Raw genomic sequence first — 23,223 nt, 5'->3', positions numbered from 1 at the left:
AAAATCTATGTCAAAATCGGCACAAAATCTGCATCAAAACCCACATGCAACATGCAGATTTAGGTGCTGATTATGGTGCGGATTTCACCGTCATCATTTGAAGAGGTAAAATCTGCAGCATTAACGGACAAGCTGCAAATTTAGAATCCACACCGCAAATCAATGTACACTGCACACAACATGTGGATGAAAAGTAATCAGCACTGCTTTACTGTAAAATGCTGCAGAATTTCTGTACCCAATTCTGTTGCAGAAAATCCGCTGCATTTCCACTATATATGTGTAGAGGCCCAGAGTTGGGGTTCCTCCAGCACTTAAGAGTCTGTATGTTTTATGTGTGTCCTGTGTCACTGTTAGGAGTGTTGAGCTACAGCGGAAGATAGCGTGACGGACGGCTTGGAATGGAAGCCGGCCGCGCGTACACCCGCGGCAAATAGAGCATGCCGCGGGTGAGGTCAGGTGATTTCACTGAAATTCCGCGATGGAATTCCGCACCGTGAGCATTGAGCTATTAGGTTAAATAGAACCTAATAGCTGCGGGCAACGCGGCGGATTTTCGCCACGTATTACGCGGTGGAAATCCGTCCGTGGGAAGGAGCCGATAGGGAAGGAGTTAGAGAGAGACGTTAGTGAGAAGTTGGGAGAAGAAGAGACAGGAGGTTGGAGTGTGGATAGACAGTCATTGAATGAGAAAGAGAATGTAGATGGAGGAGAGTAAGGCTGCTCCTGCCGGAGCGGCGCTTGGACGACATCTTCCCTCGTGGGACGTTCATCCCCGATAGAGAGGTCTGTCATGCAGAGAAGGAGTTGGAGTGAGAATATGATACCATCCACTCCCCTGCTGAACGGCAGCTTGAAGAGAACCGTAAGGAAACTGTCTGAAGTGTCATAAGAAGGAACGTGTATGAAAGAAACATGTTGTTCAAGAGGAGCGTCCATCAGATAGCTGTGGCTGAGGATGTGTATGCCTTGAGAAAAGAACTACATTTTCAACAAAGTCCTTTTAAAGGAACTGTAAATGCTCAAAATGTTTATTCTAAAGCACTGAATGCTGTATTTTACCAAGCTTGAGTGAACTGTTTTTGTACTTGCAAATTCCCACGTTAATCTTGAGTAAAAGAGAACTGTGTGCCCCTGGTTTCGGAGAAGTCTCTTGTTGTGGATGATACTTTATTCTGGGTGAGTGAATTCATCACTTATTCAGGGGCACTGGCGTCACGATGACAAAACAAGAACACTGCTGTGAGAACCAGGTAAAACCCCCCTTTTAAGTTCCCCCAGCGTGCGGCTGGGCTACCCTCCGACCACCTTGGAAAGAGGGAGACAATAGAGCAACTGTGAACTGTTTGCCAAAGTATATCCCGCCCTCCCCTCAGCTAAAGGCCTGGTCCTCGATCGCTGCATATGAACATAGGCTATGTCACACGGCATGCTGATTCCACCTGTAAAACTGCAACAGAAATCTATGGCTATTCTACTGCAGTTTTTGCTGTGGATCCACACTTAGCCCTGTCAATGAGCAACATCCACATGTGGAATTCCACAACGTTTCCTTGCAGATGACCATCAAGAAATGACATACCACTGCTTCAAGTGGAAATGTGTCAGATTTCCACATTGTTAGTGCAAACGATTTTGCTATACAATATGCTTTTGGGGTCCAATTTTTAGTTCAAGGATAAGCTGAGCTCAGGAGAATAGCACCACAGCAACACTTAGCGTGATCAAAGTTATTTGTTTATTGATTAACAGGCAGCAGTTTTTATGGGGGCACATGCTTTAATTACAATAATTCAAATCGATTCCAATTCATTTATTACCATTGGTCAAAGAAACATAAGCATGATATAACAATGCAAGAAAAGGAATTTAACACCTGAGATGCCAGGCAAACTTCTTAGAATACAAAAGTACAGTAAGTATAAACAATAAACTATTTAGAGAGTAACTGGAGAACAGAATGCAATGACCCAAGACATTCAATATAGAACCCTGGAATATTCTAATCATCAAGTTCCCTTTTTAACAAATCTTGTTAAAGGAAGAGTACATAACATTGACACAGACCATATCATACAAAAAGGAAAGAGCATACTTCCTCATACTTCCAAGACAGATAAGGAAAAATGGAGTCCTATTCATTTTACTAAGATGCAGATTTTCATCAGGGCTAAGTCTGTGCGTGGATCCGCAGCAGAATAGCCACAGATTTCTGTTCCACAGTTTTATTGGCAGAATTTGCAGGGAACATCCCACAGCAGGTTGCAGCTTGTGAACATGGCCCTAGGGCGCCTGTAAACGCTGCGACTGATACACTTTAACCCTTTCCAATCCACTGTCTGACGTCTAAAGACATTCTGATTTAAGACTGTACAGCTCCGATGTTGGAAGACATCCGGCAGGGTATTTTTACTGTATATTGCTGGCTATTGTCGGGGGCCTCTCCAGCAAGTTCCATACCACAGTACTGGCTCTAGCCAGCAGATGGCGCTATTGTATAATGGCAGAAAGAGAAAACCCCCTAGGCAACACTGAATCCAAAATTGGATTGCAAAGGGTTAAACTTCTGCAGGTCACTGCTAAGTGACAGGCTGCACCTTGACTTGCTGCTAGAAAACGCAGAAATTATGAAACCAATGATTTTCAATGGTTTCCTTCACATTTGCGATGTTTTCTCTCATGCAATGTTGCAGGAAAAAATTATTGCGGCATTTTGTGTGTTTTTTATTTTATTTTTTTTATCTCCCACGTTTCCTATGAAGCCTTCTTTTTTATCGCATCACAAAGCACAAGCTTGCGCTTTTTGTGCAATGCGTTTTTAACAATAGAAAGTCTTATTGACTTTCACGATAAAATAAATCGCGCAAAAAAAAGCGATAGAAAATCGCAAGTGGCATTGATGTTTTTGCAGGAAAAAGCAGCACTGACGCTCAAAAAAAAGTCACGATTTTGCAGCGATTTTCTCGCGATCGCCAGTGTGAAGGAGCCCTTACAGCGGCTTCACATACAGTGTAAATGCTGTGGAATTTACATAGGGGATTTTGCTGTGGAAATTCTTTAGCATTTACCATACAAGCCCGTGTGCTGGAGAGTTCAAAAATCTGCTTCCTATGGTGAGAAAATGTTCTGATTGGATTCTGCATCCACAGCATGCCTATTTGTGCTGTGGATTTAACCCTTGAAATACAAGGGACAAAATCCATGACAGATCTACAACAAAAACGGTTACAAAATCAGTATTCAAGTGTGCATTTGGCCATTGTGCGTTTGCAGTATATTTGCTGCGGAAAGACCACAACTGTTATGTGCCATGTTGGGCCGTTTTCATGCAGCCGAGAAAATCGCGCAAAATTTCTATGTTGCAAGATGCACAAATCTCGCACAAATATGACCTCCTTTCTTTTGAATGGGGTCATACACATAGTAACATGGTATGTTAGGCTGAATAAAGACAATGCCCATCTAGTTCAGCCTGTTTCAACCCCCTAGTTGATCCAGAGGAAGGCAAATCCCCCCAATTAGCCCATTTGTGGGAAAAGTCCTTCCCGACTCCGTAATGGAAATCAGAATAATCCCTGGACCAACCTTTGATAGTTCCTACCTGAATATAAGACCCGGAACAACCACCCCGCTGGTCACCTAATGTCTATATCCTGTAATATCCTTCCACTCACGAAAGACTACACATGAGCAATGTCTTTCTGCATCTCACCGCAATGTGGGTAATGTATTGCTGCGTGTCCTATCTTTGTCAGCCGTTCCAGAGGATCACTACTTCACCGAAGTGATGCAAGGCGTTTTGATATAAAAACTCCTCGCATCCACTGAAAAAATTGCATGTTGGTGAGAGCGATATCGGGCAATAATTCATGGCCCAATATCGCACTCGCCTGTGTGAAATTAGCCTTAAGGCGGCTTTAGAGTAGAAACACACAGAGCAGCGCAGCAAAGACATATGGCCAGTGCAGGTATGTGGAGTGTGATAAGCTTCCCTGGTGAAACCGCAATACCGGCGATACGCATGGGCTTTACACTTTAGGATTAATTTTTGCTATGATAGCCTGGATTTGCATCTTTCTTGAGTAACCTTGGACATCTTTTTTTGTCATCCAGTGGCCTTTACTGGTTTATTTCTGTCCTTGCTCTCCACACCTATTCCCACATGGCTATAGGATTTCTTCCATCTCTCTTAGGTATAGATTAAAACAAATATGCCTTATTCCTAAATCAGTGTCTCTCATATCCATGAGCTGTTTATGTAGAGGCTCAGCAGGTCCTACAGAACACACAGCAAATCCTGTCCTGTCCCACCTGTCTACATGCCATCCTTGGACATAGAAGGTGCCGCTTGTAGGAGAGACCCTGTTTCTCCCCTAAGCCTAGAGCCTAGTCCTGATGTCAGCTGGTGTCCTATTGGCTGACAGTCAGCTTCAAATTCACTGGTGCAGAGTACAACGGCAGGAAAACAGCAACACAAGTCCCTACGCAGAGTGGGAGGAGTCGAGAAAGTGCGGGAATGGTAAGAGTAGATAAAAGGAGGAGGCAGTGAGCAGTTAGGGGAGGTTGTATTGTCAGGCATTGGAGAAAGGAGGTTGTGTCGGAGTCGGAGGAGGTACTCGTGCAAGAGAACAAGCAGTTATCACAAGTTCTTGAGTGAGGTCTCATTCCGCTCCCTTGGTGATCTACAGCAGAGAGGAGGAGGATCATTCTGAGGTCGGTCTTCCACTAAAACAATCCAAAACTACCCGGTGAACTCAAAGCCAGCATTAGTCTACTGACCACCTTCCACTCGGCTTCATTTACACTTTGATAAATTCACTCATCCTTTCAGCTAGAGCTAGTGGGGAAATTGTCCTGCAAATCAGTGTTCACAGAAAGCAAAGGAAAGAGTGTTGAAGTCAGTTTTCTATTCAAGTCAATATTGCTGTATTCTTCATCGTGTTCAGTTCACTCTATATTGCTGTATCTACTTGTACCATTACCAACTACCGCATTGGAGATTCTGTATTTTCAACTGTTACAAACTTCAATTTAGTAAATCTGTGTACTCCCAGATTACTACCACAAGCTACTGGACTCGTCTCAATTATTTCATCGGCATTCCATCCCGAGGGTCACGGTTGGAGTACTGGCGTCATCCGTGACAAAACAGGCCTTCCTGTTAAGCGTACCACGGTACGTCCTTTGGGCCACTGCGTAACCCCTGAGCAAAGTACTCTTAGCACCACTGACGGGAGGGACCACACAGCCACCCATGACGATCCTTCTGCAAAACCCTGTGGTCTCCCTCACTTTGGCGCGCTCGGCCGTTTTATATGTGATATTGCAGTTCAGGCCTGCTCACTTGATAGGGGATGAGCTGCAGTACCATTAATGTATCGAGTGGGGTACCACAAGGCTGTCCTAGGCCCAGTGTTGTTCAACATTTTTATAAATGATCTGGAGGAGGGAATTGAGGGGAAACATAATCAGTTTGTCGACAACACAAAGCTAGGAGGGATAGCTAACACTAGGGAAGAGAGAGGGAGGATTCAAAAAGATCTAGAAAAGCTTGAACAGTGGACAGTAACTAACAGAATGGTATTCAACAAGGAGAAATGCAAACTCCTACATCTGGGCAAGAAAAATGAAAAAAAGCACATAGAGAATGGAAGGAATTGGGCTAAGCAGCAGCACATGTGAAAAAGACTTGGGTATACTAATAGATCATAGACTGAACACGAGTCAACAATGTGATGCAGCAGCCAAAAAGGCAAACATAATTCTGGAATATATTAAGAGAAGCATAGAGTCTGGATCACTTGAGGTATTTATCTTCCTCTTGCCTTCCTCAGGCTGCTCTCACACACTACGTGGGTAAAAACGCGTTTCACCACTATTATAATCTGTGTTTCTGAACAGGTCACTGCGTTCGACAACACTTTGTAATGCACTCCCTTGTGATGGATGATGAGGTGCATTAAAAAAAATCACACAGGAGTTTGTGTACAGCGTTTAACGCTGCCTTTTCAGCGCCTTGCTAAATGCTGCACAACGCTCGCATTTATTTCAATGGGGCTGTTCAGACGAGCGTCTTCAACACTGCACTTTGACAGCAATGTATGTTATATCTTTGGCTGTTTTCAGCCCTGTGTCGCCCATTGAAATGAATAGGCAGGGGTTTCAGCACTGCTGAAAACGTAGAAGTTGGTACCACATTCTTGGCAGCACTAAACGCAAGCGCTAGCTGCACTACCTAAAAGAAAATAAATCAATACTCACCTAGCTGCCGCATCCCTCCGGAGCTCTGGGCACTTGTTATCGCATCTTTTGCTAGTGATGGGGTTTGAAGATCCTGTCCTCAGCAAGAGATTGCTCTGCTTGGTTCCTTCAGCGCTGGCGCAGCCAATCAGAGAATGGAAGGAATTGGGCTAAGCAGCAGCACATGTGAAAAAGACTTGGGTATACTAATAGATCATAGACTGAACACGAGTCAACAATGTGATGCAGCAGCCAAAAAGGCAAACATAATTCTGGAATATATTAAGAGAAGCATAGAGTCTGGATCACTTGAGGTATTTATCTTCCTCTTGCCTTCCTCAGGCTGCTCTCACACACTACGTGGGTAAAAACGCGTTTCACCACTATTATAATCTGTGTTTCTGAACAGGTCACTGCGTTCGACAACACTTTGTAATGCACTCCCTTGTGATGGATGATGAGGTGCATTAAAAAATCACACAGGAGTTTGTGTACAGCGTTTAACGCTGCCTTTTCAGCGCCTTGCTAAATGCTGCACAACGCTCGCATTTATTTCAATGGGGCTGTTCAGACGAGCGTCTTCAACACTGCACTTTGACAGCAATGTATGTTATATCTTTGGCTGTTTTCAGCCCTGTGTCGCCCATTGAAATGAATAGGCAGGGGTTTCAGCACTGCTGAAAACGTAGAAGTTGGTACCACATTCTTGGCAGCACTAAACGCAAGCGCTAGCTGCACTACCTAAAAAAAAATAAATCAATACTCACCTAGCTGCCGCAGCCCTCCGGAGCTCTGGGCACTTGTTATCGCATCTTTTGCTAGTGATGGGGTTTGAAGATCCTGTCCTCAGCAAGAGATTGCTCTGCTTGGTTCCTTCAGCGCTGGCTCAGCCAATCAGAGCCAGCTCTCAATAAACCAATCACAGCCATTCAATGAATGCTTGTGATTGGTGCATCCAGCACTAGCTGTGATTGGCTGAGCCCACGGGCTCAACCAACCAGAGCAATCTTTTGATGGAGGCTCTGTCGGCGATGACAAGTGCCCGGAAGCCTGCCCGGAGCTCTGGAGAGCAGCGCCAGTTTGGTGAGTGTGTAAGTTCTTTTTTTCAGCTTCTTTGACTGCGTTTTCAGCTGTGCGTTTGCAGCCGAAACTTTGTCAAAAATGAATGCCAATGAAATGAAAAACGCATTGTTTTTGCAAACACCTGTGCGAGGGAGGCCTAACATCTGCGTTTCACCGGGTTTGCTAGCAAGAAGAGTGCTGCATGTGGCGGATCTGTAGAAGGAGGCTCCACGTGGAAGGTGTGATGAAACTTGTGGACCTTCATACGGGTCCTGATAAAACATTCTGGGCCATATCTACTTAGACCGCTGCTGTATATGCTGATCTAAGTAAAAATAGCGCTGGTGTCAATTCCCTCTAGATAGTAAGAGGAGGCTCTTCGTGCGTTTAAGGGCATCTTTTGGGCCATCCATGCACTAAATCTGAAATGTATGGCAGCTACAACATGCAGGAGACTTCAGGTATAATAAACGCCATTGCAAATTACAGTAAATCTGTGCTTGTAAAGCCCCCTGACACTAAACCCCGCCCAATTAAAAAAGGAGCAGGGGAGTCATAAATCTTCAAACTGTTGCAATTTTTTCAGCTTGCTTCTAAAATTTCTACTTTTAGGTCGGATTCACATTTACGTGCACATTTGTACCGCATATTTGCGCCACAGGCGTTTCATTTTTGCACGCGTGTCTGTGTTTTTACTGTACTTTTTGCACGTGCAAATTGCGTGCATTTGTGCACACAAATAAACACGCAACTACGGTCCCAGCCATTGAAATACCAAGAAATATAATTAGTTCCATATGATCTATTTCCCTTCACAAATGTGCAGAAAAATAGAACATGCATATTTTTTTGCACGCGTGAATTGCGCACACAAAATACTCACTTGTAAACAAACCCACTAAAATCAATGGGCTCTGTTGACTGTATATTGCGAGCGCAAATTTTGTGTGTGCAAATACAGTCATGTAAATACAGCCCTAGACGCTAGAATGCTGAGGCAAGCGGAATAATAATTAGCCCCCCTCGGTCTCCTCTGCATTGACTCATATAACTTCATGTCAAAAAAGGACTGAAAACTAAACAAGAAACTGATATTGCAGTTATCATGCAGAATACATATTTTTTGGAAGTATTTTTTTAAATTAAATCCCCAGATTTTCCTGTGTAATCCCACTCCCGTACAGCAGAGGGGGCTCTGGATATTCTAATTTTCCTTACAAACCAGTCAATAGAATAACTTCCTTTCTTATGTCATAAATAACCACGAATGAAAGTAAAATTTATGCAACACAAACAATTATTACTGCGCAGCATGCCAATACGTGACTCCCAGCGCCTGTGGCTTTGGGCACCCAGTCTGCTAGACCACTCCCAAGCAGCAGAGGGCGTGCTAACGTTTCGCACACTTCTAGTCTTCGCTGCCTTTCTATTCCCTGATGCGCGTTGAACGTGTGACGTTCTCCTCGCTGATTGGACAACGCACTCTTCCTCACGTTCTATTCGCCAGCGTTACGCTACGTGATACAGGGTTTCGATTGGCAGCCTGCCGCCTCACGTGATATCTTTTTTTAGCTCTATGTGATTGGTTGGGAGGACAAAGATGGCGCTGCTTGTTTATTCTGGAAGTCACGCCTCTTGCTGTCCTCTCGGCTCTCCGATTGGATGGAGTTGGGGGGACGCGTGTGAGAGGAGAATCCGCATCCTTGAACTGGAGAGGACACGGCAGGGACTTCGGTGGGCGGAGGAGACGGTCCCGCTGTGTGCACAGGAGGCACTGATGTGACTGTACAGGGGGTGACATTTGGTCTAACAGCGCCCTCTAAAGGTGACCCCAACAGCTGTTACAAGATGCGGCTCCTGAGGGCCCTTATGAGAAGTGCCCCCCTCACCAGCAGCAGCACCCCCACTCTGGTGGACTACTACTCCAAGTTCTCCCCATCCCCCCTCTCCATGAAGCAGTTCTTGGATTTTGGTAAGTTGGGGGACAACCTGCATGGAATCCATTCATTGCCGACTACCCAGCTGCTGAGCAGAGGCAGCAATTAGTCCTCCAGCCTCTGCAGCTCCTTGATGTTGTCCCTAGGGGGCAGTATATATAATATTATCATGTACTTGTGCCCTGACTATCCTCATATAAAGGGGTCCCTCGCTCTCCTGCTAGTAAATACTTGCATTCCCAATGATATAACAATTCTAAAGCACCTTTGAACCTTTTGACGTGCCATTCCTCTGTTACTCCTCCTGGAAATGCAGGTTTCATCCTCTTTCCGTTAAAGGGTTTTTCTGGGGCTTAGGACATCGATAGTAAAAATCCCCAATGTTCAGGATTGAGGGGGTCTGCCGCTCGGGAACCCTATGATCAGTTGATTGCCGCTGTCAGCATGGACCCCGCAGGAAGCAGACTGTGTTGTCTGTGGTGCAGCAGCCTGCCAAGGTACTTCAGGCACAGCGTCTATTGAATTCAATGGGAGCTCCACCTGCAGTACCAATCTGGGCCACTGCAATGTTGACAGCACTGTCTGCTTCAGGCGCCAACTAGATTAACCGCGGCGCCAGGAATCAGCTGATCGGCGGTGGACCCGCACTGATCGTCTATTGGTGATCTATCATGAAGATGGGTCATCAATAATAAATACCAGACAACCCCTTTAACAAGGGGAATGGGACATGCATTTCCAGGAGGAATAACAGAGGGAGGGCACATCAGAGAGTTCAAAGGTGCTACAGAATTGTTATGTCATAAGAAATGCAAGTAATCCCTAGCAGGAGAGCGATGGATCGGGTCATCAAGAGTAAAAATGCCCAAAGTCCCGGACAACTCCTTCTTAAAGGAGTGTTTCTTTTCAAATGCTGGCCTGGCGGTAGAGACGCCCCCTATCGACAAGAGGAACGATGGCTGTCTGTTGTCATTTTATTCATACGTTTCCAGGAAGAATAACAGAGGAACCGTAAACTACAGAGCTCTTAAAAAAGTTGCTCCAGAATTGTTATTCCGCATGGGATACAAATATTTACCCAAATGGCTTTACAAGAGGGGTGAGCGGTCCTCTTTAAACGGGTTGTCCAGGACTTTTACTAGGGATGACTTCTCTGCAGGATCGGTCATCAATAGTTGATCTGCAAGGGGGCCGCTACTTGGAATCCCAGTTGATCTCGGCACCACTGTCATTGTGCACAGCACTGGAAGCAGATAGCGCTGTCCATATTGTAGTGGCCTGGTTTGGAACTGCAGGCACAGCTCCGGGTCCCCACTTTCTTGGTTTCTAGATAACCATACCCGAACAATCACAGTTTTTGACTTTTGCTAAAGCCTGACTGTGTGTGATTTCTGCCAGCCGCCTCTCCCCGTCTCAGCTGGCAGCACCATGCCAGTCATATCATCCAAGTCTCGTCTGCCCATCCGGTAGGCGCTCACGTGTTGCCAGCGTACTTATTCTTACTCTTATCCTAATTCTCGGGTGTCCACAGGGTCATCACATGATAAAACCTCGAGCACAACAAGGTATTCTCTCCTGCGGACCCCCGGCCTCCGTGTAACCTGCTCAGATTCCCCTTCTATAGAGTAAAAATGATTTCTGGGGCTTTAAAGTGACGCTCCGATCCTGAAGCAAAGATGGCCGCACCCTGCATTGTGCATGACTACACTACATGCAGCATTGCTCACACGGACAGCCCCGGCCAGTCAGTGCAGCATGCAGTGTCTTAGACTACCGGTGCCTACTAATACACTGTGCATCGGGCAGTCAGAGAAGCAGATCGTCCATCTTTGTTTGTCCAGGACCGGAGGGTCCCCTTAAATAACAACCTCGGACTACTCGCTTATCGCTCTCCACAGCGCCCCCATACGGAGTGATGGCAAGAGCGGGATGTTTCCTGGTCACATGCCGCTTTGATATGGCAACCCCTGGGGACACGTGTAGCCCATTGACCAGGGCAAGTGGTTGGCACCACTGACTACTGTTGAACTGCGGGTGCTGCAGTGGTCTCCTGACTGGCATTGAAAATGGCACATTCAACTGATACAGCGCCCATCTAAAAGAGGTATTTAAAGCCGCAGAGACCGTTTTTACCTAGATAACCACTAATTACAGTTGCCTTGAGTGTTGCCACCTTCAGAGTTGCTGTAAAGGATGCAGTCAGGAACATCAATCCCATAATATACGGCTATTGCCTCTCTTAAAGGGGTATTCCCAACTCCATACTTTATGATCGGTGGGGTCTGACCTCTGGGACCCCCACTGATGCTAGGAATGAAGGGGCCTCTGATCACCTGCTGATATCATACCAAGAGGATGTATAAGACTCCTGTATTCATCTGACGCCCCACGAGAGCCTCTAGGGGGCATTTCGTATCCCGTCAGAACGGGAGAAGCTTGAGTGATCTTAGGGAATTGCTATTTATGCAGTTTCCTGTTCTGCATCAAGGGCCAAGTTTCCCTTTAAATAGCTATTTCCAGTGTATAAGGTTACAGTTGTGCCTAAGGCCGGTATCACACGAGCTTAAACACAATTGTGCACGCCTTAGCGCAGCTTCTTTGCGCCATGAACGAGTTTGGGTTTTTGCACGTTTCGGCGTATGCGCTGCACCTTTTCTGCCCGCAGGGACTGTTCTCGTGTACACAGGACTCAGACACCGATTGAAATGGCTAATTCGTCTAATGAGTTCCAAATGAGTTCTTATCCCAGCGGAATAACGCAATGTTTCACGCCTTGTGTATTGCACATGCATTTGCCCCCCCCCCCCCTCATTGACTTCTATAGGAATCTTTAGTACTCCGAAAAAAAGAAACTGTTTCTATCTTTTTTTTTTTCCGTGCAACCGAAATGCGCGTGCCAAAATATGGAAATGTGAGCGAACCCATTGACACAGATGACATCGCCTGCACATTGTTCTTCACAGATCACTTCTAAGCAATGGTGGAAAAAACTTGAAAAATTGGGCCTTCGATTTTCTTTTTCTTCTTGTGCGCAAGAAAAAAAATAGATGTCACATGGAAGTAAAAAACTGTTCTATGTAATGATGCAAAACTGACATGCGTGTGGATAAAATCAGTTCGTTTTTCTCTATCCAAAATCGGAACCGCTGGTCAGTATAACGCCTGACCCTGACGTCCGCGTGACCTTTCACCCCGTCGTGCTGATTCACTGCTGTAGTCGCACAATGAGCTGCGATCCTGAATGGCTTCTGTGTCGCTCAGAATAAAGCCGGCATCTAAATGCTCACTGGGTCACGGGCTTATAAATAGCCAGCAATGTATTTCCTTCACCGCCGCCTCAAGGGCAAGAAGATCACGGTTTCTGTGTCTGGTGTATTTGCATTGGTCGCTGGGCAGCAGTTGCTGGCGGAGGGTGAGGGGGGCGGCTTATATATTAATATCCGGAACGATCATTCGGAGTGGTTTTTTTTTTTTTTAAATTTTCTAAAGCAAATCAACCAGTTGCACAAAAAGTTGATAACTTTGTTAATACATTGCATTACTTTGATTTCAGTTCATTATTAGCTCTAGACTTCAGAGCTGAAATCTCCAAATATTTTTAGGGGTGATTTACATTCTGGGAAGTGTTTTCTTTGCAGGAGGCGTTGTATAGCAGTAATGATAATGTGTTCAGCCTCTTCCACCTCTGCGCCCCCCTATTCTGTTGCTTCCGTAATAGCAGCCCAACCACAAGAATACTGGAAGTGCTGGACTGACTATAATGGGGTCTGCCAGGCTTCCAGCATGCCGCTCGGCATCTTACAAGCTAGATCTGTGCCGGAATCTCCGAACAGAACGTCCAACGCCGATCTGAACATGCCTTAGGGGTGTCTGACAGCAAGCAGCATCGGACTGTAATGACTATAATAGGGGATGTAACTCGGGACTGATACTACATTGCAGATGGCAAACAATGGTTTACATGGATATTCTCTATTTATAACATGTACGATGGGGTTAAAGGATGATGAGTTTACCAGCGCAGGGAGCTCTGCTGTGTGCCAACAAATCCCCATACACTATTTTGGGGATCTGCACGTGTAATACGCGCCATGATAGTGCATGTCACATTATTTTCTGTGTGAGCGACACCGTTGAGAGTCATGTAAAGTTTGTTACCGCATATTACACGCACAAAACTTGCGGTAAAAAACCGCTTGTGTGAGAGAGACCTAAATGCTAGAAACGGGAGGATAAAAGGTTTCTCCTACAATAAATAGAACAGAGTACAACCGTAAGTGAGTCCGGCCGGGGCTGTCACTAGAGGAACCTTGAATGTTGGGCATGTAGGGATCGGACTGCCGTACCAGCGATAGTCTGTCAAAGAAAAAAAAGAATCCTATATTTACCAGCATGATATCGACCCAATTGTTTCAGACCGATATCGCACTTGTCCATGTGAATACAGCCTCATGCTGACCGGGAAGTCACTCAGTGGTCGTTCCGTTTCAGTGCGCTGAAACTGAGAGACTAGCGACTAAAACGACTTCTCTCTCTGCCGTCGGGGCCGTATGTACACGGGCCCGCAGTTGCTTGCAATCACTCGTTGAACAATTATTCAGGCGACTGTTTGCCCTCGTAAAGGTACCTTAAACCAGATAACTAGTTGCCCTTGTTGAGGCTCCTTGGAGATTTTCAGCTCGCTCGCCCAGTTTTTCTCCTTCAGCTTCTGTCTTTATCATAAAAGAAAGCCCATTCATTGTGTCGTGCCACGCTCATTGTGTAGACCGCTGCAGCCGGTAATCCTTGACATGTGATATGTATGAGACTTGGGTGTAGTTAGGTGAGGGAGCGTATATCTAACTTCTTCCTGCTTCTTAACCCCTTATGGACCAGGCTGTTTTGTACCTTAATAAAGACCAGACACATTTTAGGGATTTTACCCATGTTGCGGTTTTACTGCCCTATTTTATTTTTCCTTTAGCTATCAAAAGAATTTTGCTGTTTTTTTTTCCGTGACACATCATAGGGCTAATTATTTAATATCTTTTTCACAGATTTTTTTATTTTTTTTTACTTATGTAATTATTATAATTTTTTTTTTTACTATCCATGACGTCATGTAAGACCTCTGAGGGACGTTCACATGTGTTTTTTGTTTTTTTTCTTTTATTACACATTTTTCCACTGTAGCTGAGGCATCCATAGGAGCCCTAGTCACAGGGAAAAGCATCCCCTGTAGTGACAATCAGGGTAAACTAGGACCCTGCAGCTCTGCTGTGCCAGAGGTCACCCGGCGATCACTGACTGCCGTCTCGAGAAGGGAAAGAAACCCTTCCATTTTCATTTTTAGTCCATAGCACTCATTAAGCAAGATGTATTAACTAAAGGAGGAGTCAGAAAGGGTTAAACCCACTTCTCCCTCCTCCTCGGGGTTATCAGCTGTGACTAACAGCTGATAACCCATCCTGCTTCTGATTTATTGCAGAACAGGAGGCTTTAATCCCCGCCATAATTTTACATACGGCTGGGCTTAAGGGTGCATTCACACGAACGTATATCAGCTCGGTTTTCACGTCGAGCCGATATACGTTGTCCTCATGTGCAGGGGGGGAGGCTGGAAGAGCCCAGGAGCAGAAACTCAGCTCCCGCCCCCCTCTCTGCCTCCTCCCCACATCCTCTCCGCCCCTCTGCACTATTTGCAATGAGAGGAGGCGAGACGGGCTAAGTGGCGTGAATTAGCCCCGCCCCCGTCCCGCCTCTCCCCATTGCAAATAGTGCAGAGGGGCGGAGAGGAGGCAGAGAGGGGGCAGGAGCTCAGTTCCTGCTCCTGGGCTCTTCCCCCCCCCCCCCCCCCCCCCCCGCACAAGAGGACGACGTATATCGGCTCGGCGTGAAAACCGAGCCGATATACGTTCGTGTGAATGCACCCTTAAAAGGGTGGTCTCGCGAAACCAAGTGGGGTTAAGCACTTCTGTATGGCCATATTAATGCACTTTGTAATGTACATCGTGCATTAAATATGAGCCATACAGAAGTTATTCCACTTACCTGCTCCGTTGCTAGCGTCCTCGTCTCCATGGTTCCGTCTAAATTCGCCAGCAGCTTGCTTTTTTAGACGCGCTTGCGCAGTCCGATCTTCTCCTTTCAGCACGAGCCGCTTCAGTGTGCTCCCCGCTACAGCTCTTCTGCGCATGCGCAGACGAGCTGTCACTGCTCGGGAGCGCGCTGGAGCGGCCATTCTGTACCTTCCTCTGTTAGAGGAAGGTGCAGAGCCGCCCAGCTGTCCGGAGAAGCCGCCCAGCTGTCCTGCCGTCCAGGTAAGTGATGGGCCTGGGGGGTGGGCTGTCGCTGCGCCGGGGGGGGCTGACGCTGCGATGGGGGGGGCTGTCGCTAGGCCGCGGGAACTAGCGCTGGGCCAGGGGGGTAAGTGATGGGTCGGGGGTGATGTTCACTGACAGGTGAAGGCCCCGGAGCCCAGCGCTGGGCTCCGGGGCCTTCACCTGGGCTCCGGAACCTAGCGCTGGGCTCCGGGGCCTTCACCTGGGCTCCGGGGCCTTCACCTGGGCTCCGGGGCCTTCACCTGGGCTGAGGGTCTAGCGCTGGGGAGCCGGGAGCGTAGCGCTGGGGAGCCGGGGGCTAGCGCCGGTTACCTGCTGCCTGGCGGTGGGTGACTGGTCGGCGGCTGCGGGGCGTCTGGTCGGCGGCTGCGGGGCGTCCGGTTGCCATGGAGACACAGCTGGCAGCGTCTCGGGAGCGCGCACGTCGGGCTGCAGCGAGCGACGGGGAAAGAGCCGGCGGCCATCTTGGGGAAACTTTTATAAGTTGCTGAAACGCTGGAACGGTAAGTACGAACCAGCTAGGAAAGTCATTTACAGGGGTAATTAGTAATGTATGTTTAATTAGGGGGACTGGGCAAAAAAAAAAAATCACTGCTTCCTCGAGACATCTCCTTTAAGCCCGGGAGCAAGCACCGTAAATTTAAAGTGCTTGGTCCTTAATTGATTAAAGTTGGTGCACCTTTTGGTGCAGCAGCCCACCCAACAAGGAGCTGATTGCCCAGCAGCTGTTACTTTAGGGAAAATGGAAGTATCACATGGTGCCCACACAGTACTTGGTCACATTGAGTTCTCCAAAGCAAGATACACTGGGTAATAAGAGAGGGGGGTCCCAAATGGCCCCCCACCCTATAATATTCATAGAGGAAATAGTGGTTCCCCTGATAAGAAACCCTCTTCATAGGTCGTCCACAAAACATGCAGGATGCATTATCTGAACGCAGATCTGGGCCCCGTTCGTACATGTAGACTTTGATACGGGTTTTGGTATGGATTCCCCATGTGTGTCCGCAACCCCACTCATATTCTATGGAAACTTCTGTATGTTATAACATATCTGCTTATCGTCTGATACCTCATCGGAAAGCTGGTGGATTAGCCTCATTAATTGCGGGTCCGCAGCACATCACAGTGCGCAGAAGGGTATGTTCACAAGTGCCGGTTTGTAGTGTGTAAAGGGGTTTCACACTTGCGCTGGGGATTTCGCTTTCCTTCTCCGTTCGGGTAGCAGAGCGGTTACGTCTCTGGATGGAACCGAACAACAGCGGTCAGATCCCATTGACTATAATTGGGGTCCGCCCAGCTGTCCGGTTTTGGGACGGAAGAAAAAGTGCTGCATGCAGCGCTCTTTCTTCCAGTATTCGCAGCCTGATCTGCGACGGAACGTCCATCCGGGTGTGAAACCGGCCTTGTAAGTGTTTATCTTATGGTTTACGTCTTGAATTATTTTTTTTTTTGTCTGCAGGATCGGTAAATGCTTGTGAAAAAACATCCTTTATATTTCTCCGGCAAGAATTGCCTGTACGGTTAGCAAATATTATGAAAGAAATTAATTTGCTTCCTGACAACCTCCTAAAGATGCCTTCTATCAAGCTGGTGCAGAGCTGGTAAGAGGATTTCTACGGCACCGCCAAGACGTCAGGAACGTCCCTATAGTTCTTGTAAATGTGCTTTGTGAGAGTCCTTTCATCTTTAAACCTAGTCTATCAGAGCCCTTGTCACAATGCAGCTGATTGCAGCGCCAGGTCGGGCGAAGAAAAGCATTTTGAAACATAACTTTATTGATGTAATATTTATTCCAACGGCCCATTTACAGGTAACGAGTGTCACGCAAAATTCGTTCAAAGGAACAAAAATGCGCGATAACCATCACGTCTAAACACAAAGCCATCGGGCACTATTTTTTTACTTTTTATTTGTTGCTTACTTTCAACAGCCCGTGTGCTCGTTTAGCCAACAATCGTCCTGTGTAAATGGGCATAATATGGGAATGAGGCAGCAAGTGCCCAGTGGGCAGTCTGGATGGTGACGAGTGCCCAGTGGGCAGTCTGGATGGTGACGAGTGCTCAGGCTTTCCTCCTTAATCCTTGCTACATGCATCCCACTTTATCCTGATGTTAAAGCTCCTTTGCTATCTGTTATCACTCTGCCCTGCGCTCAAATCCTGCACATGCGCAACTTGAGTCCTGGCCTTTCGCCAATCTTCCTCTTCCATGCTTGCGGCATATATATGCGGCACATGTGCAGTACGGTGCTGAAGCAAACACCCACAGGTTGGATAGTACTGCGCATACGTCATTCACACAGCACATGCACGGGAGTGACATTGGACAGCAAAGGAGCTGTCAGTCACGACAAAGGGGAGGTACGAGGCAGAGATTATGGAGGCGCCTGGACACTTGCTGCCTTATTTGTGTAGTGGAATAAACATCGTTTTCTATGGACTTCTATCTTGCTTCACATCAATTAAGGCATGTTTTGAAATGTTTCTCACCCCCACTTGGCCTTGCAACTAGTTTAAAGGAGTTATCCAGCCTTGAAAAAGTTGATGGCTTATCCTCAATATCTGATTGGTTGAGGACCACCAGTAGATATCCTTGCCGATCAGCTGATTGAAGGGGCTGTAACCCTCCTGTAAGTATCGCTCCCTCTTCATTGTTTACATCTGAGCATGATCATGATAATACTCAGAGCATTGTGTAATTTATTGTGGCCACTCTGAGTACTGCAGGCTTTTCTCATTGGGGGGGGGATCCTGAGTGGCGGACCCTCACTGAGCAGATATTGATGGCCACCAATTTTTAAAGGCATGATAACTTCTTTAATCGTAGCAGAGCTCTTACTGGCTTCCTTTAACGTAATTATCCAGAATTTCTGTCCTATTTACACTATTTTCTGTCGACCTTTGTGTGACAGACGTCTAGTGATGGCCGATCCTGCCAGAGTCTTGTTGGACTTATTTTGGTTGTTGGTCTTTGCTGTAGGTGAATAATCATTCATCTCATTATCCTTGCAAGCAGAAATACAATGAAGTATATAGTATATATACACTGTACAATCACTGCATTAGGAACAGCTTGCGCTTGACATTTTATTATCAGTAATGTGGTACCATGTGATGGCTGAATCACGACCTGTTCTTAGATAATGTGCTGACCCCCTCCCTGTGCAGCAGAAGGCAACATTTGGCGGTCATGGGTAAACATGGTGACTTTGATGGCGGGCAGATTGCTGGTACCTGGAAGTGTGGTGCCAGTATTTCTGAAAGTAACACTTGTTGGCTGTTCCCAAACCATGGTATCAGGAATATACAAAGACTGGTTGAACCGTTGATAGACATCTGACAGAGGATCACACAGCGGCAAGCCACATGTGGTTGATCCTAGAGGCAAGCGTCAGGTGGCACTCAGCAATGACATGCCACAGTGGACCAACTGACTCAGCAGTATACAACAGCGGAGAATTTCCACAATGATCATGCGGCATACCTTGTATTGACTGGGGTTGAATAGTTGAAGATCAAAAAGGGTGCCCTGTGTCATCACCAACAACACCTTGCATGGGCCCAGGAAAGATTTCATTGGGCCTTAGACATGTGTCAGGTCATCTCCATTGACAAGTCCTGTTTTCTGCTGAACCATATGGATTATAGAATGGTAGAGTTGGAAGGGACCTCCAGGGTCATCCAGTCCAACCCTCCGCTCAGTGCAAGATTCACTGTACCATACCAGACATATATTTGTCCAGCCCCTGTTTGAAGACTTCCATTGAAGGAGAACTCGCCACCTCCTGTGGCAACATGTGCCACTCATTGATCATCCTCAATGTCCAATATTCAATCTGTGTCTCCACCCTTTCAGTTTCATCTCATTGCTTCAGTCTTTCCTTGTGCAGATAAGAATAGGGCTGATCCTTCTGCATTGTGACAGCCCTTCAGATATTTGTAGACCGCTATTAAGTCTCCTCTTAGCCTTCTTTTATGCAAGCTAAACATTCCCAGATCCTTTAACTGTTCTTCATAGGACATGATTTGCAGACCCTTTACCATCTTGGTAACTCTTCTCTGAACTTGTTCCAGTTTATCTATTCCTTTTTAAAGTGGGGTGCCCAGAACTGGACACAGTATTCCAGATGAGGTCTGACTAATGAAGAGTAGAGGAGAATAATTACTTCACGTGATCTAGACTCTATGCTTCTCTTAATACATCCCAGAATTGTGTTTGCCTTTTTGGCTGCTGCATCACATTGTTGACTCATGTTCCTCTTGTTTATTTCCCATGCTCTGTGCATTTGTGTAAAAGCATTTTAGTTTATGATCGGTCTCTTACTCCTTTACTTTCTTTTCCCTTCTAATAGTGAGGTACTCAAATGTATTAATTAGCTGTATATTTTTACCTGGCCTTTCACTTCCCTTCCCATATTGCTCTAGTTTATGGGATGGTCGGGTCTGCATCTGGTGCAGTGAGCATGAAGCCATATCTGATGTGTGGACCATTGGGGTTCAGCAGGCTGGTGGTGATGGTGGCTGTGTCATGGTCTGGGGTGCGTTTTCCTGGCATGGCCTAGGACTTTTGGTCATTGTGCCATAGTCCTTGAATAGTGAACTCTACAGGGACCTGTTACTGACCATCTGCACCCATATCTTCAAGAAGTCTTTCCCGACCACAGCACCGTCTTTCAACTGGACAACACTCCCTGTCATTGAGCTCAAATTCCAAGGGAGTGGTTGGAGAAACACAACAGTGAATTCTCCATACTGACTTGGCCCCAAACTCGCCGGACTGCAACCCCATTGAATATGCTAGAAAGGGCTGTGAGATTTTCTCCCTCTTAGCTGCAAAATATGCACCAACTGACAGAGCTGGACATGGGTCAGGTTGAGTATGGAGAATGTTTGCTACCTTGTGGAATCTATTCCCTGTCGTCTGAAAGCCGTGATTGCCTTGTAAGGTGAACCAACCTGTTATTGAGTAGGTGTTCCTAATGCAGTGATTGTACATTGTAGATAACACAGGATCCACCATTCACAATATGTACTGGCCACAGTAGACCTCCTCCTCCTCCTCCCTGCACAGTGACCTCTGTCCAGGTCACGGAGCATGACACAACACTCTCCCATAGAAGTCAATAGTTCAGCTCCTGTGCATTGTGTGAATAGCCCATAAGGCTGCTCTAAAACATTAATTATAATTATGTACACAAAAAGAATTTTAAAAATCTGCAATCAAAATAAAAAAACGATTAGAAAAATGGAAAATATTTCACTATCTGGTTTTTAGTATATATAATATAGGTGATGTATGCCCTTTTAATGAACAGAAAGCTGTGGAGTGCCCATTTAATATTTTCATGTGGCAGACATGTTTGCTTCTCCGCAGGTATGTTCAGAGCTTCCAGGAGATCGTGGATTTCAAGGACAGAAATACAGACGATCCTGACACAGTCCGCCAGTAAGTCCCCTGCTCTCCGCAATGTGGTCAGTAGTTTTCATCCTATGTATACTGACTTGTATGGATTCTGGAGTCGCTGCTTTAGATGAGCCTCACATTTAATAGAGCACAGCACACTTTTAATTCCTGCATCCTCATGATGGAGTTGTCCAGGGCATGAAAAAGTATTCCTTTTTGTTCTTGTAAAAACGGAGCGTTGTCAGTCACTCCGTTAGGTAATGCAGCCGATCCCTAGTAACTTCAATGGGGATGAGGTAATAACAGACAAAGCCCACGGACCAGAGTGATACTAGTCCCGTAAAAATAAAAGTAGACCCTTTTTCTAACCCTGGACATTACATTTTAAGACAAGCAAATCAATGGAAGCACCGGACGTTGCTGAGCACTTGAACTTGGCAATCTCTGGTGCTTCCGTTGAAGTTAATGGAGCAGTGGTGCGCTTGTGAAGACTTTCTGGAACCCTGTTTTTGGGATTGGTAGACAACCCAGCCAAACCCCCAACAATCCTCCTGTGGCTAGGAGATAACGTTATGTCTTATCACAACCCCTTTAACCTGTCTGTCCCCTGTGATGGACATATACATCAAAGGGGTGCAGGTTTATTATGAAGCGGGAAGCCAAGCCTGCTGCATACTCATTGGATGCCGTCTGTTTGAAATGGCTCCACCCGCTGCAAACAGCTGTGATAGAGCTAGCGCCAGTTGTGATTGTCTGACAGACTACATTTTCCAATACATTACAGTACAGTAAATGGTACCATTAAAAACACAACCTGTCCTGCAAAAAACAAGAGCTTGTGTGGCTGCAGTGACAGAAAAGTAAACAGTTAGTCTCCTATGCATTTGTTTTGTCCCTTTCTATTGTTTATCTTCTCTGCTTTGATCACTATAGATTATGACTGCACAGTAAAAGTTGTAATCTTTTGACTTTCTTACGCTGCTGATTTCAGCTCCTCTCACTTTCGAATACTGCACGCTGCCAGCCCCAAGAGTCCCGCGCACGCCGGCAACCGCTACTGAGCACCGGCACTGTTTGTCAGATGATGCAACCTCTGACCGGCGGTGGCGCTCAGTAGTGGTTGCCAGATGACTGCATGTGCTGCGCTCTTTGGTCTGGTATTGGGCTGTATTCAGAAGTGAGAGGACCTCTTATGTGCAGGCTGAGGCCAGCTGCAGAACTGCAATTAATGCAGATTTTGATGTGTTTTTTGATGCAGATTTTGCACCATTTCCACCACCTCTGAATGTACCCTTACAGTTTATTTGTTTTTATTTTTTACAGATTCACAGATACAGTAATAATAATTCGAAATCGTCACAATGACGTCATCCCAACCATGGCGCAGGGCGTTGTGGAGTATAAAGACAGCTTCGGGGTAGATCCAGTAACCTCTCAGAATGTGCAGTATTTCTTAGATCGTTTCTACATGAGCCGCATATCAATAAGGATGCTGCTTAATCAGCACAGTAAGTAAGAAGGCCAGCATCCGTCACACCGATGTTTCTATTCCAGTAAACGTGACTTATTCCTTTAAGGGGTTTCTAGGGCTCTGATATTCATGACCCTCTGCAGAGATTATCAATATCAGATCGGTGGGGGTCAACTGCTTGAGATCCCTGCCGATCAGCTTATTGAAGAGACCTCCGAGCTTCTCTGGTCAGTGGCTTCACATTCATTCATCACGTGGCCTGAGCACATAAAAGGTGAATCATATTGAGCCGCTGTACCAGCACTAAAGCTACAAAATCTATGGCGCTGTGTCTGGTGTGTAGTGACGAGGCCACAAGGAGTGCCATGGTCTCTTCAAACAGCTGACCAGCAGGGGTTCTTAGTGGCAGACGCCCACCGATCAGATATTGATGACTAAGGATAGGTAAGTAGTACCAGGGTCCTGGAAAAACCTCTTTAAGGACCAAGCCACTTTGTCTTTCAGAACCAGGTGAATTCTCTGTTTTCCTCCTACATTTAATAAATATTAATAATATTATTTTTTATATATATAATTTTTTTTCTCCACTTAGAGATCCAAAACGTTTCTGCAAAATATAATATCTTTCTATGCATCACTTTGGGGTACATATGTCTACATTACTGCTTATGTATAGCCATACCCATTGAGCCTTAGGCTGTCAGTATGACTCCCTAAGCCCCAGTGCTTGCATTGCTAGGTGGATTGGGTTTTAGGTTTAATGGAAAGGCCCCTAGAGAGTATGCTTC

At 46.1% G+C, this 23,223-nt stretch overlaps 1 protein-coding gene across 1 annotated transcript in view; it reads left to right on the top strand.

Annotated features, from left to right (window-relative positions):
- The first annotated feature begins 8,953 nt into the window (after positions 1–8,953).
- The window catches only part of PDK1 (pyruvate dehydrogenase kinase 1), a 34,353-nt gene continuing 20,083 nt past the window's right edge, over positions 8,954–23,223 (top strand). Inside the window, exons 1-4 of the mRNA XM_066575848.1 lie at positions 8,954–9,274; positions 17,022–17,163; positions 20,935–21,006; positions 22,288–22,472. Coding sequence (XP_066431945.1) covers positions 9,151–9,274; positions 17,022–17,163; positions 20,935–21,006; positions 22,288–22,472 — 523 coding nt within the window. The 5' untranslated portion in view covers positions 8,954–9,150. The remainder of the gene's footprint in view (positions 9,275–17,021; positions 17,164–20,934; positions 21,007–22,287; positions 22,473–23,223) is intronic.

This window comes from Eleutherodactylus coqui, chromosome 8, assembly GCF_035609145.1.
Source record: "Eleutherodactylus coqui strain aEleCoq1 chromosome 8, aEleCoq1.hap1, whole genome shotgun sequence".
Taxonomy (NCBI): Eukaryota; Metazoa; Chordata; class Amphibia; order Anura; family Eleutherodactylidae; genus Eleutherodactylus; species Eleutherodactylus coqui.
Note: the sequence above shows the minus strand (reverse complement) of the source record. Positions and strands in the feature narration are given on the sequence as shown.